Raw genomic sequence first — 15108 nt, forward strand, 5'->3', positions numbered from 1 at the left:
GAGAGATCATGTCATATGGTCCCCCAAACCAGGAGAGATTTCTGAGCGCATAGCCAAGAGTAATCCCTGAGCATCCTCAGGTCTGCCCCCCCCCAATTAATTAGATGAAGTATAACTTTTCCTTAACACAAATATATCATTATTACTGGTTTTTGGATCACACTCAGCAGTGCTCAGGGGTTACTCCTGGCTCTGTACCCAGAAATTCTCCTGGTAAGCTTGGGGACCATATGAGATGCCAGGGATAGAACCTGGGTTGACTGTGTGCGGGGCAACTCTACATTTTGTATAATAATAGTAATAATAATAAATGTAATATATAACATAAATTATATAAAATAACATATACATAATATTAATTTATTATAACAAATAATATAATATATATAATAATCCAATTATTAAACAAACCTAGTTAAAAACTACTTTTTAGCTTCTAAATCACACCCAGATATTCAGCACTATTCCAAGCTCAGCTCTGTTCTTGTGAGTTCTTCCAGGCAGTGCTGGGGCACCGCTTGATACTGGGGATTGAAATCACAAAGCAAAGAAGGTGCAGAGCCCTTTGAGCTCTGATCTAGTAATTATTTTATTTTATTCTGGTACCACTGGGGACATTATTATGTTATGTAAAGGGTAGCAACACTTTGGTAACTTCAAATTTTTCAAAGGCTGCATCTGTGCACATCAGAACAAAAGAAGAAAGCAGTGGCAGAGTAACCACTAAATAGAGCCAGGAGTGTCCCTTAGGCACAAACAGGTTGGCTCAACTAACTTCTCTTTATAACCTGTCAATAACTAATTAAAAAAAAATACCTTTCTAACATGTTTTAATTCTTACTCATACCTACATAGAAAATGCAATTTTTCATATTAGTATAATGTTTACTTTTCAATTATTTTTATTTCTTAGAAACTTAAAGGAGTTAAGAAACATTTCCTACAACCTTGACTCATCTATATTATGAAAGACCAAAAGCAGAAGAAAGCCATAATTATTTGTTTTAAACTAGAACTCCAACCCATTTAAAACATTTTTTGGTTTGTTTTTGGGCCACACCCTGTGACGCTCAGGGTTTATTCCTGGCTATGGCTCAGAAATTGCTCCTGGCTTGGGAGACCACAAGGGATGCCGAGGGATTGAACTGCGGTCTGTCAGAGGCTAGTGTGGGCAAGGCAGATAGATGCCCTATCGCTTTCGACACAGCTCGGCCCCAAATCCATTTAAATTTTCATTTTGTGCCATACCTGGTCATGCAGAGGGCTTGCTCCTAACTCTGTACTCAGGAATCACTCTGGCAGGTTCAGGGGACTATATGGGATGCCAGGGATCAAACCTGGGTTAGCTGTGTGCAAGGCAAATGCCCTACCCATGGTACCATCTCTCCTGCCCCAATAGTCCATTTTGAAACCATTACGAAAGGAGAATATATAAAAGCACACATGACTCATATAGTGTCTGTTATCTCAATTACTATTCCAGAATTCAAGTAAATACACTGGCTAGTCTAAAGAAGTGAACAGTAACATTTATAAATTTTATTATGAGCTCAGGAGTGCACTCACCGATATCCTGTCTTGGAATTCTGATGTGGGTACAACAGGAATGGTTCCACCATGCTTCCCAAATTTTCTTTCCAAACTCTCTTGAACAGACACTGTAATAAAATAGGAGATTAGGGGTAAAATATGGCTTGTAAAAAAAAAGTAAAAAAATAGGACCAAAAGTAACTCCAAACTATATTCATAGGCCCCAAACTAAGAGTTTTAGAGCTCTCCAAACATTTCTATGAGTTAATCATTGAAGACCAAGTTAGGGAATAAAGCACTGCCAACTTGCTCTATGAATGTGAATTTAGGTCACTGCTTTGTTTCCATAACACCCATCACCAGGGTTTTTCCTTGGCTGCTGAAAAACACTGAAGGAAAAAGAAATGAAAAGGACCACTTCACCCAGATTCTCAAGAGCAGGCTGAGCACTGAAGCTCAGTTGGAGGTCTTGGTCTTATTTCAGCTTTAAGAAAATTCTACTGTTGTTCTACTCTAGAGGCTACTCTAGTGAAATAAAAATAGTATTATCTTCAGATGATTCAAAATATTCTCTAGCTTGGTCTTTGCCTTTCTTTATTAAGAACAGAGGGGAAAAAAATGAATGAATAAATAGAAAACAGGAGTTCAAGGTTTAAAAAATAATAATATTTTTGGGCTGGAGCGATAGTGCAGCAGGTAGGGCATTTGCCTTGCATACAGCCAACCTGGGACAGACCCTGGTTTGATCACTGGCATCCCATATGGCCCCTCGGCCTGCAAGGAGTGACTTCTGAGTGCAGAGCCAGGTACAGTAAACCCTGTATGCCACCAGGTGTAGCCCAAAATCAAAAAAACCAACCGCTAACCAACAAAAAATATCTCAACCTTTTTTATATTACTAATTGTTTGCTACGTTCTGGAAACATCATATAAACAGATGTTACAAACAACATTTATATATATGTATATATATGAGATTAATATATAGTATAGCTATAAACTGTTTATTTTGGTCTAAGGCAGGGGTTTTCAAACTTTTTAAACAGGGGGCCAGCTCATTGTCCCTCAGGCGGTTGGAGGGATAAACTATAATTTAAAAAGATCTATGTTTTCTTATGTTATGTTTTCCGTATACAGAATGTTCATTTTGTATTCTTCCCTTTCCCGCACCCCTACAAAGCTCTTTCTTACTCCTTAACTCTCTAACCCCCTCTCAAACATCACTAACCTACTTTACTCTTTTTAAATTCAGTAGTGTACAATCCTAATCACAGTCCAAAGCTGTGCATTGTGTGACAACCCTAAACTGTTTCAAGATACATAAAATGGACACGTATTTCTTTAGAATATTTTTTTTCTCTGACAGCTATAGTTCTTACTAAATATTTTCTTATACAGTGATGGTTCTAACCACTTTTTATCTTCTCTTTTTGAGCTGTTTAACAAGGAATGTTTGTGGAAGAGTCCCCCAGTTTAATGCTTATGATTGAACCATGTCATGGGAATCATTGTAATTGTTCTTATGGCCCCCATATGCGCCAATAACACCAAGTGGCATTGTTTCTTATTTGCATAGGCACATTAAAATGGGAAAATACTATACATACAAATAAGATCCTATCTAATAGAGATTGGAACACACAAATCTTGTAGTGCAAAGGGACCTTACACCCTGAACATTGACATAACGACCTGGCACAGACTCAGAAGAAAGGGCATAACCCATTCTCTCCTGAACCAAGAAAGCCATCCATGAAACATCCAGGCTGGTCTATAACATCACCTGGAAGCAATCCTCTACCACAGAAGACCTACACTGCTCAGACTTTGACCTGATCAAAAGAGACTTCCCTTAACACTGAGAAGACTTAACAACAACAACGACCTGATTACAGGACAGGGCTCCCTGCATTGCCCTTTGATTGTGAGGTGAAAGGAGAGGATGCTCCACATCCTGACTTCAATGTAAGATATGCAGATTCCAGGATCTTTAATACAGAAACATGATACCAACAACAGAGACTGTGTGAAAAATAAAAGTGTGTTGGCACTACAGGCAATGTATTGTATTGGACGATCTAGCTTGCCTGGAGCCTAGACTTGGTCTTGTGCCAGGAAACCTCAGGGGTCTGGTCGCTTTGTACTTAGGCCAAGGTTATTTCTTTCCATGTCCCTCATATTTTGGTGGGCCTATGCAAACAACAATTGCCACTCTAACACCATCTTTACTGTGCTCCTTTGACTCTAATCCTTAAAAAGAACTCACTTAAAATTTGAGGTTAACTTAAGCTAATATGCATGTATATGAAAATGTAAGAAAATACTATGCCTGTAATGTTTAAGGAGTTACGTAAGTTTTATGGCTTTAGATTGCCTTGTGTACTGTTAAGAAATATTATAATGTGTTACAATCTGGGGACTTGAGGGACAAAGTAATTGTACATGGATTCTGTCTTATTTATCTTAATGTTCTTTGGCTGAAATTTCAAAGTTAAGATATCAGCAAGGGGACTTCTGAGAATTATGTTATGGGTGATTGTCCTTCCACTGTAACTTTACCTTGTCCTCTTTCTTTGCACCCTTGTTCTCATAATTAAAAATAAAAATTAAAAAAAAAAATACTAAAAAAAAAAATATATGAACAATAGTTTGAGGCCCCCTGCCTGAGACTGAGAGGAGGAGTCAAGAGACTGAAAGGAGGGGAGTTGGAGAGTGCAGAGCACATCCCACACACGCGCATTGCTCAGCAGGACAGGCAGCTGCAGCAAAAAACACCAGACGGGTTGATAAATGTGCTCAGCGGGCTGTAGTTTGAGGACCCCTGAAGCCTTGCAAGACAGAATGTAGTTTTCTATTCTGTGATTAAATTCTTTAGGATTACAAAATAGCAACTAACTAGACATCTAAGTATAATTTTCTTTCCCAGTCTTTTGCTGACTCAGTAATTATTATTATTATTTTTGCAGTGCTAGGTATTAGACCCAGGGGAGGCTCACCTAGCAAGTGATACATTCTACCATCGAGCCCACATCCCAGTCCTCCAGAGATTATTTCTGGAAAACAAAATCATTAGAACTTACTGAGTAAGTGGTAGTTAGAATCTCTTTCATATTTGAAGGTCAAACGGCCATAGCTGACATGATTTAGATTCTTTAGCCACTCAAAGTAAGATACTGTAACTCCTCCAGCATTCAAGTAGAGATCCTATACAGAAAAACATGACAGCAAGATATGTAAGAAATGAGACCACAGGTTTTTTTTTTTTTGAGACCACAGGTTTACTAATAGCTTACAATGAAAACAAGAACTCACTTTAAATCAAAGTAGAGCTTTAGACTGTGCAAACACTTTTTTTTTTGCTTTTTTGCTTTTTGGACCACATCCTATGATGCTCAGGGGCTACTCCTGTCTATGCGCTCAGAAATCGCTCCTGGCTCAGGGACCATATGGAAAGCTGGGGGAAATCGCACCATGGTCTGTCTTAGGCTAGCGTGCGCAAGGCAGACGCCTTACTGCTAGTGCCAATGTTCTGGTCTCTATTTATTTATTTATCTATTTTTTTGGTTTTTGGGCCACACCCGGCATTGCTCAGGGGTTATTCCTGGCTGTCTGCTCAGAAATAGCTCCTGGCAGGCATGGGGGACCATATGGGACACCGGGATTCGAACCAACCACCTTTGGATCGGCTGCTTGCAAGGCAAACGCCGCTGTGCTATCTCTCTGGGCCCTTATTTATATTTTAAAGGCCATTCCTGGCTGTGTGCTTAGGGGCCATTCCCAGCAGCTGCAGGAATTTGAACCTGGATTGTAGCTACTGAGGTCATATACAAGACGAGTGCCTTCCTTTCTGAGATCTTCTCTAGCCCCATAAGACAATGCTTCTACAACAATATAAAGATGAACAATTCATTATAGCTTTGGAGAACAGACTTACAATTCACATGTTACCTTAATTCTTTACAAAAGGTAATTATGGTGCCAAGTAAATATGAACCTGGCACACAGAGAAGACTTACAGGAATGACCATAATGTTCCTCTCCAGAAAAATCTTATCAGCTTCTGGAGTTGTCGGCCCATTGGCACCTTCAGCAATGATCTGCAAAAATGAGAAACAGAGAAATGCAGTAAAACTGTCAAATTTAAACTGGAAGGCTAACTTAATTCTGTATAGAATTTAAGAACTATCATCATTTTTCTGTTTACCTTACTACTTGCTATAAGTTTTAAGAGGTAAACCATAATGTCAGTTGTAGAATTCTGTGAATACTGTAAAAGACATTAAATTACATACCTGGGTGCATTATATAGCAGAAATACTAATAGAAAAAAAAATTTTTTTAAAGAAGAGGAAACTTAGTTACAGGCCTTTGTTTAAAAAATTTTCTGGGGGCCAGTGCGGTGGTGCTACAGGTAGGTGTCTACCTTGCCAGCGCTAGCCTAGGACTGACCGTGGTTCAATCCCCCGACGTCCCATATGGTCCCTCCAGTGCATAGCCAGGAGTAACCCAAGCATTACCGGGTGTGGCCCAACCCCCTCACCCCCCAATTTTTTTTCTGGCCACATCCAGCAATGCTGAAGGATTGATTATTCCTGACTCCATAATCAGTAGTCCGCCCTAGTGGAGTTTGGGAACCAAATGGGATGCCAGGGATAGAACAGGGGTCAGCGGCATGAAGGCAAAGCCACTATTTCTCCAGTCCCCAATTAAAACCCTCTCTACCCCTAGGTAACTCTTAACATGTTTACTGAACCTGTCTCTATTTTTCTCTCACCTTAGCTTTGACTTTGGGTGCATTAGACTTGGTCAGTTGCTTCTCACTGGCAGCAGGAATCAATATGTCACAGTCAGCCTCCAAGATGCTTCCTTCATAGGGTTTTGCCTTGGGGAAACCCAGGATTGATCCATGTTGCTGAAATTAATTAGACACGAGAATTAACAGCTGAATTAGTAAAATGTTTATATAAAGTATCTATAATATGAAGACTCATTTATTAAGAATTATTTGAATTGCATTTCTAAAAATAATCAATAAAAAATTTCAATAGAATTTTTGCCTTTTCTTGGTGTGCTGGGGGATTGAACCTATGTCTATTTGGAAAGCATAACTGCACCACTGATCTATGTCCTGTGTCCCTAAAACTTACCTCTTTATAATATTCAAGGTAGTCAAACTTTACAGATACTAGATTAACATACCAATTTGAAGTCTTCCAGTTCCTTTGGGTCGATACCATCTGGATTCCATATGCTTCCATCAGACTCGCCAACACCAACACATTTAGCACCAAAACGATGTAAATATCTCATAGAATGCAGGCCCACATTACCAAATCCCTGTGAACAATAATGCATGATATAAATATCAAAGTCTTAACAGAGTATGATAAGAGTCATATTCTGATCAATAAATATTCTGGAAGCATTATCAAAATACTCTCACAAAAAATACTTATCTCTAATGATACATTTCTAAATTTAAGAATATATAACCCAGGTCCGGGTGATATTACAGCAGGTAGTGCTTGCCCTGCACAGAGCTGACCTGGATTCCACCCCTGGCATGCCATTATTATCCCCCAAGCCCACCAGAACTAATTCCTTAGTGCAGAGCCAGGAGTAATAATGAGTACCACAAGGTGTGGTCCAAAACCAAAAAAAGCAAAAAGCAAAAAGAATGTGCTTAGATTCTTAGGTGCTGTGACCAAACAACCAAGGCTATAAAAAGGTTAAGACTGGAATGAATAACAATTTTATTTTAAAGGAACATTAAAATAATAGGATACCAGGTAAATTCTTATGGAAAATTGAAATCTGGATCATGCAAATCTATCTCCCTATAATAGACTTAGATTTTCTAATTTTCAAATTAGTATCTCAAAAATACTTCAAGTGGTTCTAGTCACAATAACGGTATTAAAGCAAAAAAAAAAATCATGTATTATCTTGGAACAAACCATTCTACAACTTGAGGTAAAAAGAATCAAATAAAAAAGTACAAATATAATAACATTAAAAAATGCTGTTATATCAAGCACTTTTTTTTGTTTCTTTGTTTTTGGGCCACATCCTGTGAGGTTCAGGGGTTACTCCTGGCTAAGCACTCAGAAATCACGCCTGGCTCGAGGGACCATATGGGACACAGGGGATTGAAATGAGGTCCATCCTGGGTCACCCACGTGAAAGGCAAATGCCCTACCGCTGTGCTTTCGCTCTGGCCCCACCATGTGTTATTTTTTTTTTTTTTGGTTTTTGGGCCACACCCTGTGACGCTCAGGGGTTACTCCTGGCTATGAGCTCAGAAGTTGCTCCTGGCTTCTTGGGGGACCATATGGGACGCCGGGGGATCGAACCGCGGTCCGTCCTAGGCTGGCGCAGGCAAGGCAGGCCCCTTACCTCCAGCGCCACCGCCCAGCCCCTCCATGTGTTATTTTTAAGCAAACAAAGATTTCACCTGAACAACAAATGTCTTATCTCCGAATCCTGGTGTCATTCCTAAAAGGCTCATATAAGAAGCTTCGTTGATGAAGTTTTCAATTCCATGAAAGACTCCCCGGCCAGTAGCAGAGATCCGTCCATGAATTCCACCCTGACTGATGGGCTTACCAGTCACACAGGCATGAGCGTTAATATCCTGTAATAAAAAGTAAACACTAAAGTTAAAATATCAAGGAGTATATCTGTAATAAATATTTACATAGAAATACATCTCCATGAAAATACTATGTTCAGTCCAAGTGTATGGTTAAGGTATATTTTTTTCTTTTGGTTTTTCGGGCCACACCCATTTGATGTTCAGGGGTTACTCCTGGCTAAACACTCAGAAATTGCCCCTGACTTGGGAGGACCATATGGGAAGCAGGGGGATGGAAACGAGGTCATTCCTTGGCTAGCGCTTGCAAGGCAGACACCTTATCTCTAGCGCCACCTCACCGGCCCCTGTTAAGGTATATTTTCATCAATTTTTTGAGACTTCTTTTTTTGTGTGTGTGTGTCACACCCGACATTGCTCAGGAGGCCATATGGGATGCCGGGATTCAAACCACCGTCCTCCTGCATGAAAGGCAAAAGCCCTACCTCCATGCTATCTCTCCGGCCCCTTCTATTTCTAAAAATGTAATAAAACTAAAAGAGATTTCTTCATGGAATAGGGGCTTTAAGAATTTAACTTTAGGGGCTGGAGAGATAGCACGGAGGTAAGGCATTTGCCTTTCATGCAGAAGGTCGGTGGTTCGAAGCCCGGCATCCCATATAGTCCCCTGAGCCTGCCAGGAGCAATTTCTGAGAATAGAGCCAGGAGTAACCCCCTGAGTACTGCCGGGTGTGACCCAAAAACCAAAACCAAAACAAAACAAAACAAAAAAAAGAATTTAACTTTAATATTCATGTGAGGAGGTACTTCAAAGCAAATCAAACGCCAAACCAGTACTAGTCTTCTCCCACTCTACACTGCTATGCATGGACCCCAAATAATTTAAGATTCAGTAAGTACAAATTATAATGCCATAAAAATAAAGCTAGTTCAACATAAAACTTCTGTCCCTTCTCTCTCTCTCTCTCTCTCTCTCTCTCTCTCTCTCTCTCTCTCTCTCTCTATATATATATATATTTATATTTGGTTTTGGGGTCATACCCGGCAGCACTTAGGAGTTACTCTTGGCTCTACGCTCAGAAACCATTCCTGGCAGGCATGGGGACCATATGGGATGCCGGGATTCGAACCACTGCCCTTCTGCATGCAAGGCAAATGCCTTACCTCCATGCTATCTCTCCGGCCCCTCCCTTCAATAAATTTTAAGCCCTACTAGTTTAATATATCTATATATTCTACCCACAAGTGTCTTAAAATCTTCCTTAAGGGATCAGGAAATGCCTCAAAGGGCTAGAACTCATGTTCTGAATGCAAGAGCCCTGGGTTCAACCCCTGGCACCCCATGATTTATTGAGCATGACATGAGGAAGGCAGGTATAGCTTCTTCTAAGCACCACTGGATATGTTCTAAATGTGAAAAAAAAATTCTATCCAAAGACATGAGCATGTGACCAAAATAGAGTATTGGTGCTCCAAGATAGAACATTTACTGTAAAGTTTAACTTTCACCAAACTAATCTACAAATTCAATTAAAAAATGGCAGCAAAGAATTAACTGTAGGGGACAGAATGATAGCACAGAGGTAAAGGCACTTGTCTCACATACAGTTAAATTACATTTTCTTATCTCAGGAGTGATCTCTGAGCATAGCAATAAACACTGAACACTGTCAGACGTGGCCGCAAAAATGGACAAGATGAAAAAGTCCAACCTATTAGAATGAACTCATAAAAATTCATGATACCAGGACCAAAGGTGGTTGGTTCGAATCCTGGTGTCCCATATAGGAGCTATTTCTGAGCAGACAGCCAGGAGTAACCCCTGAGCACTGCCGGGTGTGACCCCCGCCCCCCAAAAAATTCATGATAGTTCAGAACATTTTGCAACGCTTATTAAAATACCTTGTATTCGAAGGGGGGTGTTCTTTACATGACTGTAATCATACAACTATAATCATATTTGTAATCACGGTGTTTAAATAAAGATAATTATAAAAAACCAAAACAAAAAAAAATACCTTGTATTCAACAAGATTTGACATATTTCTAACAAGGTTAACCACAAAAATAATAATAAAAAAAAAGCCCCTGGGCCCGGAAAGATAGCACAGCGGTATTTGCCTTGCAAGCAGCTGATCCAGGACCAAAGGTGATTGGTTCGAATCCCGGTGTCCCATATGGTCCCCCGTACATGCCAGGAGCTATTTCTGAGCAGACAGCCAGGAGTAATCCCTGAGCACCGCCGAGTGTGGCCCAAAATCCAAAAACCAAAAAAAAAAAAGCCCCAATTAACCCAGAAATTGTACTTCAAGGAATTAAAACATTGATATATTTGGGTAGTATCACTTGGGTTTAAAAAATAAAGTTAATGTGGTGAGACAAGCAATACTTATAGTGTCAATGACGAGATTTGAGAAGTAGAGAATAATCTCGACTATCCCCTTTTGGTTTTTGATTTTTTTTGGGCAAGGTCATACCTGGATGTTCAGGGATCACTCCTGGTAGAATTTAGGGGACCAGGTAGGGGGCGGGGGATTGAAGCCAGTTTGGCCAAATGTCTCATCTGCTTTTCTTTTTTTTATTGTTCTGACACCATCTTTTGGTATTCTTGGAATTAATAAAATACAAGTATTGTTCAGAAACTAATAACTAGAAAAAAGGAGAAAGGGGCTTACGAAGGTCTTTCTATTAAGATATCAAATATACTGTAAATTGGAAGCCATAGCAGTATGGAGTAGACAAATCCATGAATAGCACAGGAAAAGGTCTAGATGGTCTTATTTGATGGCAGAGAGAAAAAATGAGTAGTTTTAGGGTCATTCCACCTTTTTGCTTGGGAGATCCTTTGGGTGCCCCCTGGCACAACTGGAGGTAAGGCAAGTACTTCAACTTTGTACTATCCCTTTAGCCCTAAACCCATCTTCTTATATAGGAAATCAATACAAATGAGGAAAGCAGTTTTATTTTCCGTTTTTTTTTGTGTGTGTGTGTGTGTGTGTGTGTGTGTGTGTGTGTGTGTGTGTGTGTGTGTGTGTGTGTGTATGTGTGTGGTTTTTGGGTCACATCCGGCAGTGCTCAGGGGTTATTCCTGGCTCCATGCTCAGAAATTGCTCCTGGCAGACACGGGGGACCATATGGGACGCCGGGATTCGAACCGATGACCTGCATGAAAGGCAAACGCCTTACCTCCATGCTATCTCTCTGGCCCCCTTATTTTCAGTTTTTTTTTTTTTTTGGTTTTTGGGCCACACCCAGTAATGCTCAGGGGTTACTCCTGGCTATGCGCTCAGAAGTTGCTCCTAGCTTGGGGGACCATATGGGACACCGGGGGATCGAACCGCGGTCCGTCCAAGGCTAGCGCAGGCAAGGCAGGCACCTTACCTTTAGCGCCACCGCCCGGCCCCTATTTTCAGTTTTGAGGCCATGTCCCAGTCTGAGCCTACTTCTACATGCTGAGTCTACTTCTTTCATTTGTTTCTTCGTTTTACTTATTTTTTTGGTTTTTGGGTCACACCCGGCAGTACTCAGGGGTTACTCCTGGCTCTACGCTCAGAAATCACTCCTGGCAGGCTCGGGGGACGATAAGGGATGCCGGGCTTCAAACCACCGTCCTTCCACATGCAAGGCAAATGCTCTACCTCCCTGCTATCTCTCCGCCCCTAGTTTTTTTTGTTTTGTTTTGTTTTTTGTTTTTTTGGGTCACACCCGGCGGTGCTCAGGGGTTACTCCTGGCTGTCTGCTCAGAAATAGCTCCTGGCAGGCACGGGGGACCAAATGGGATACTGGGATTCGAACCAACCACCTTTGGTCCTGGATCGGCTGCTTGCAAGGCAAACGCCGCTGTGCTATCTCTCCGGACCCTAGTTTGTTTTTATTTTTGGGCCACATCTGGTGGTGGTCAGGGGTTTCTCCTGGCCTATGCTCAGAAATTACTCCTGACAGGTTCAGGGGACCATATGGAATACTCGGGCTCAAACCCAGTTGGCCATGTGCAAGGAAAAAACCCTATCCACTGTGGTATCACTCTGGCCCCTCAGAGTTCACTTCTGGCTCTGTACACAGGGACTTTTGAAACTATATGCCAGGGGTCCTCAAACTGTTTATTTTATTTTGGTTTTTGGGCTATATCCAGCAGGGATCACTCCTGGCAAGCTTGGGGATTATACATCATGCCAGGGAATTCCTACCCTCTGTGCTATTGCTCCAGCCTCCCTCAAAATTTTTTTAAACAAGGGCCACTGTTCCTCAGATTATTGGGGGCCAGACTATAGCTTTAAAAAAATAAAACCCACGAACAAATTCTTATGCACACTTCACATATCTTATTTTGAGGTAAAAAAACAGCATTGGCAAAATCACTCAGTAGGCCAGAAAAGTCATTGGTGGGCTGCCGATGGGCCACAGTTTGAGGATGCCTACGATATGTAATGCTGAGAACCAAACCATTTCAACTGCATGCAACCTAAGTGTTTTACTTGTTGCACTAATTCTCTGGCACAAGGAAACATTAGTTATTTATTTCAATAATTAAAAAAAATCACCTATCCCTTCCCCAGTGCACATTACCAACCAATATTCTCACTTTCCCTCCTGGCCTCTCCCCTGTCTGCCTCTAGGCATTTTTCTCTTTCTCTCTTTCTTCCTTTTTTAAGATAGCACTTTAAAATCAGAGTCTTTGGGCTGGAGAGATAGCACAGCCGTAAGGCATTTTCCTTGCATGCAGAAGGATGGTGGTTCAAATCCCAGCATCCCTTATGGTCCCCCGAGCCTGCCGGGGGCGATTTCTGAGTCCCTGAGTGCTGCCGGGTGTGACCCATCCCCCCCAAATTAATAAAATAAAACCAGAGTCTTGTTGAGGCAATTTGCTACCTGAAATACTCAAAAAGTATCTTTTTTCCCCCTCGGTTTTGGGTCACAGGTCTGGCCTCTTCTTTAAATATTTTTATAGTGTGAACTTGGAATTGTATTACTTGTATAATTATCAACAAAGAGTTAAAGCAAAGAAAAAATTTAAAGTGATTTATGGAATTAGTAGTTTCCCAGAGGTTTTTTTTTAATGAATAATTAACAGTTATGAATACAACATTGCAAATTTAGGCCAAATGCTATTAAACAGTGAAAATGAAAATTCTGGAGCTGATAGCAATTCTGTTTGAGGTCAGGCAAGGTGCCAGCTGCTCAACTTCCCAGCATACTTAATTGTCCTGGCAGCCTAAGGAGAACACTTTCCCTCCAGCTCATCAGAATGAGGCTTCACAAAAGGACTTAAATGATTCATGTATGGGAATAAGTAACAAAAACTGTGGCTTCCTCCTTTTCTCTAAGGCTGCACATGCCAAACAACAAAACCCCTTTTCTCTGGACAACAGCCACCTTTTAAGAAGTTTCCCCTCAACTTCACTCTAGGGCAATTTTCTTTTAAGAATTTTATTTTTTAAATAAAAATATATGTATAAAGCTGCTCAGTTTCAAGCACACAATTTTCCAGCCTGTCTTCTTAATAGGCAGCTTTTAAGTTTGGTTATTGCAGTTTGTTCTCATACTTATGCTGTTGTTGGCTCCACAGTTTAGATATATACATACACACACCAATGTACTTAAGACAGGGTCATTTATTTTGTTTGTATGTTTTTGGGCCGCACCCGGCATCGCTCAGGAGGCTCAGGAGACCCCATGGGTATGCCAGAGATTGAACCTGGGTCAGCCACATGCAAGGCACATGCCCTGCCTGCTGTGCTATCACTTTGGGCCCCTCAAGGTCATTTTCTTTTTTCTTAATTTGAAGCTACTTTCCAGACCACTGTTCTATGGAATAATTTAGCAGCTAAATTTAGTTTCTCTTCAAAACCTCCATTACCCCTACTCCACCCTGGCTTTCAACACTATAACATATATAACAAATATAACAATATTTCTCATTCCTTTACAAAATTGTTTACTCCTGCTAAATCACTCTTTAATCTATCACCTTCCCTCATCTCAAAGGCAGACCAATATTATTTGAGTTCCTGTATAGTCTCCTCTCTCTCCCACTCATCCAATAAATACAAAAGCCCCCCAAAACGCTGCTCCAGAGAGAAACTTACTTAGCTGTTTAACACACCTGCTTATAGTTAGTGCTTTACTGGCTTCCATGTTTTCAGGACAAGTCCTCATTGTCATCAACAGAACAATAAAATGGCCAAGAGTTCCCTACTCATCTTACTTTCTACTCTATTCTACTTGTTGACGCTCTTCCCTCAGGTTTACCTCTTTTGCACTTGAGGACCTTTACCCAGATTCTTCTACTTTCAACACTTATCTTTTCAAAAATATAAACAAGGTTACATTCATTTAAGATCTTTCCTGATCTTATCCCCAAAGAATTGGTCAGGTCCCATTATTTTTTTTCCTCACATTGCTTATTCCTGGCTCTGCGCTTGGGGGACCATATGGGACACTGGGGGATTGAACTGTGGTCTGTCCTAGTACATGTAAGCCAAATGTCCTACCCTTTGCTTGTGCCACCGCTATGGCTCCTGCATTTACATTTTTTCCTCTTTTGTTTTGGTCACTCCTGGCAGTCCTCAGGGGACCATTTGGATGCTAGAGATAGAACCTGGGTCAGCTGCAGGCAAGGCAAGAGCCTTTTTTGTTTGTTTGTTTCTGGGTCATGCCCGGCGTCACTCAGGGGTTACTTCTGGCTCTGTGCTCAGAAATTGCTCCTGGCAGGCACGGGGATCATATGGGATGCCGGGAATCGAACCACTGTCTGGCCTGGATTGGCTGCATGCAAAGCAAATGCCGAGTTACTGCTGCGCTATCTCTGTCACCCATCATTTCTGTTCTTTTCCTTCTTATGTGCCTTAGTTTCTCATTAAGGCTCTGTAAGAGAATCAAATGCTTCTTTATTTCCCCCTTCTTGTGTCTCTTAGCAACGTTTCTTGTTCTGTGACAATCAATCCTCAAGGGTTCCATCTCAATATCTAGGATAGAGTGACATTAAA

The 15108-nt window shown here is 40.9% G+C and overlaps 1 protein-coding gene across 1 annotated transcript in view; it reads right to left on the reverse strand.

Moving 5' to 3' along the window:
- The window catches only part of GLUD1 (glutamate dehydrogenase 1), a 45050-nt gene that overhangs the window by 4820 nt on the left and 25122 nt on the right, over window positions 1-15108 (reverse strand). Inside the window, exons 6-11 of the mRNA XM_049790391.1 lie at window positions 7985-8164; window positions 6730-6867; window positions 6305-6442; window positions 5547-5627; window positions 4611-4734; window positions 1567-1658 (exon numbers count right to left, since the gene is read on the reverse strand). Of these exons, the coding sequence (XP_049646348.1) occupies window positions 1567-1658; window positions 4611-4734; window positions 5547-5627; window positions 6305-6442; window positions 6730-6867; window positions 7985-8164 (753 nt within the window). The remainder of the gene's footprint in view (window positions 1-1566; window positions 1659-4610; window positions 4735-5546; window positions 5628-6304; window positions 6443-6729; window positions 6868-7984; window positions 8165-15108) is intronic.

The sequence above is a fragment of the Suncus etruscus genome, chromosome 17 (genome assembly GCF_024139225.1).
Source record: "Suncus etruscus isolate mSunEtr1 chromosome 17, mSunEtr1.pri.cur, whole genome shotgun sequence".
Classification (NCBI taxonomy): domain Eukaryota; kingdom Metazoa; phylum Chordata; class Mammalia; order Eulipotyphla; family Soricidae; genus Suncus; species Suncus etruscus.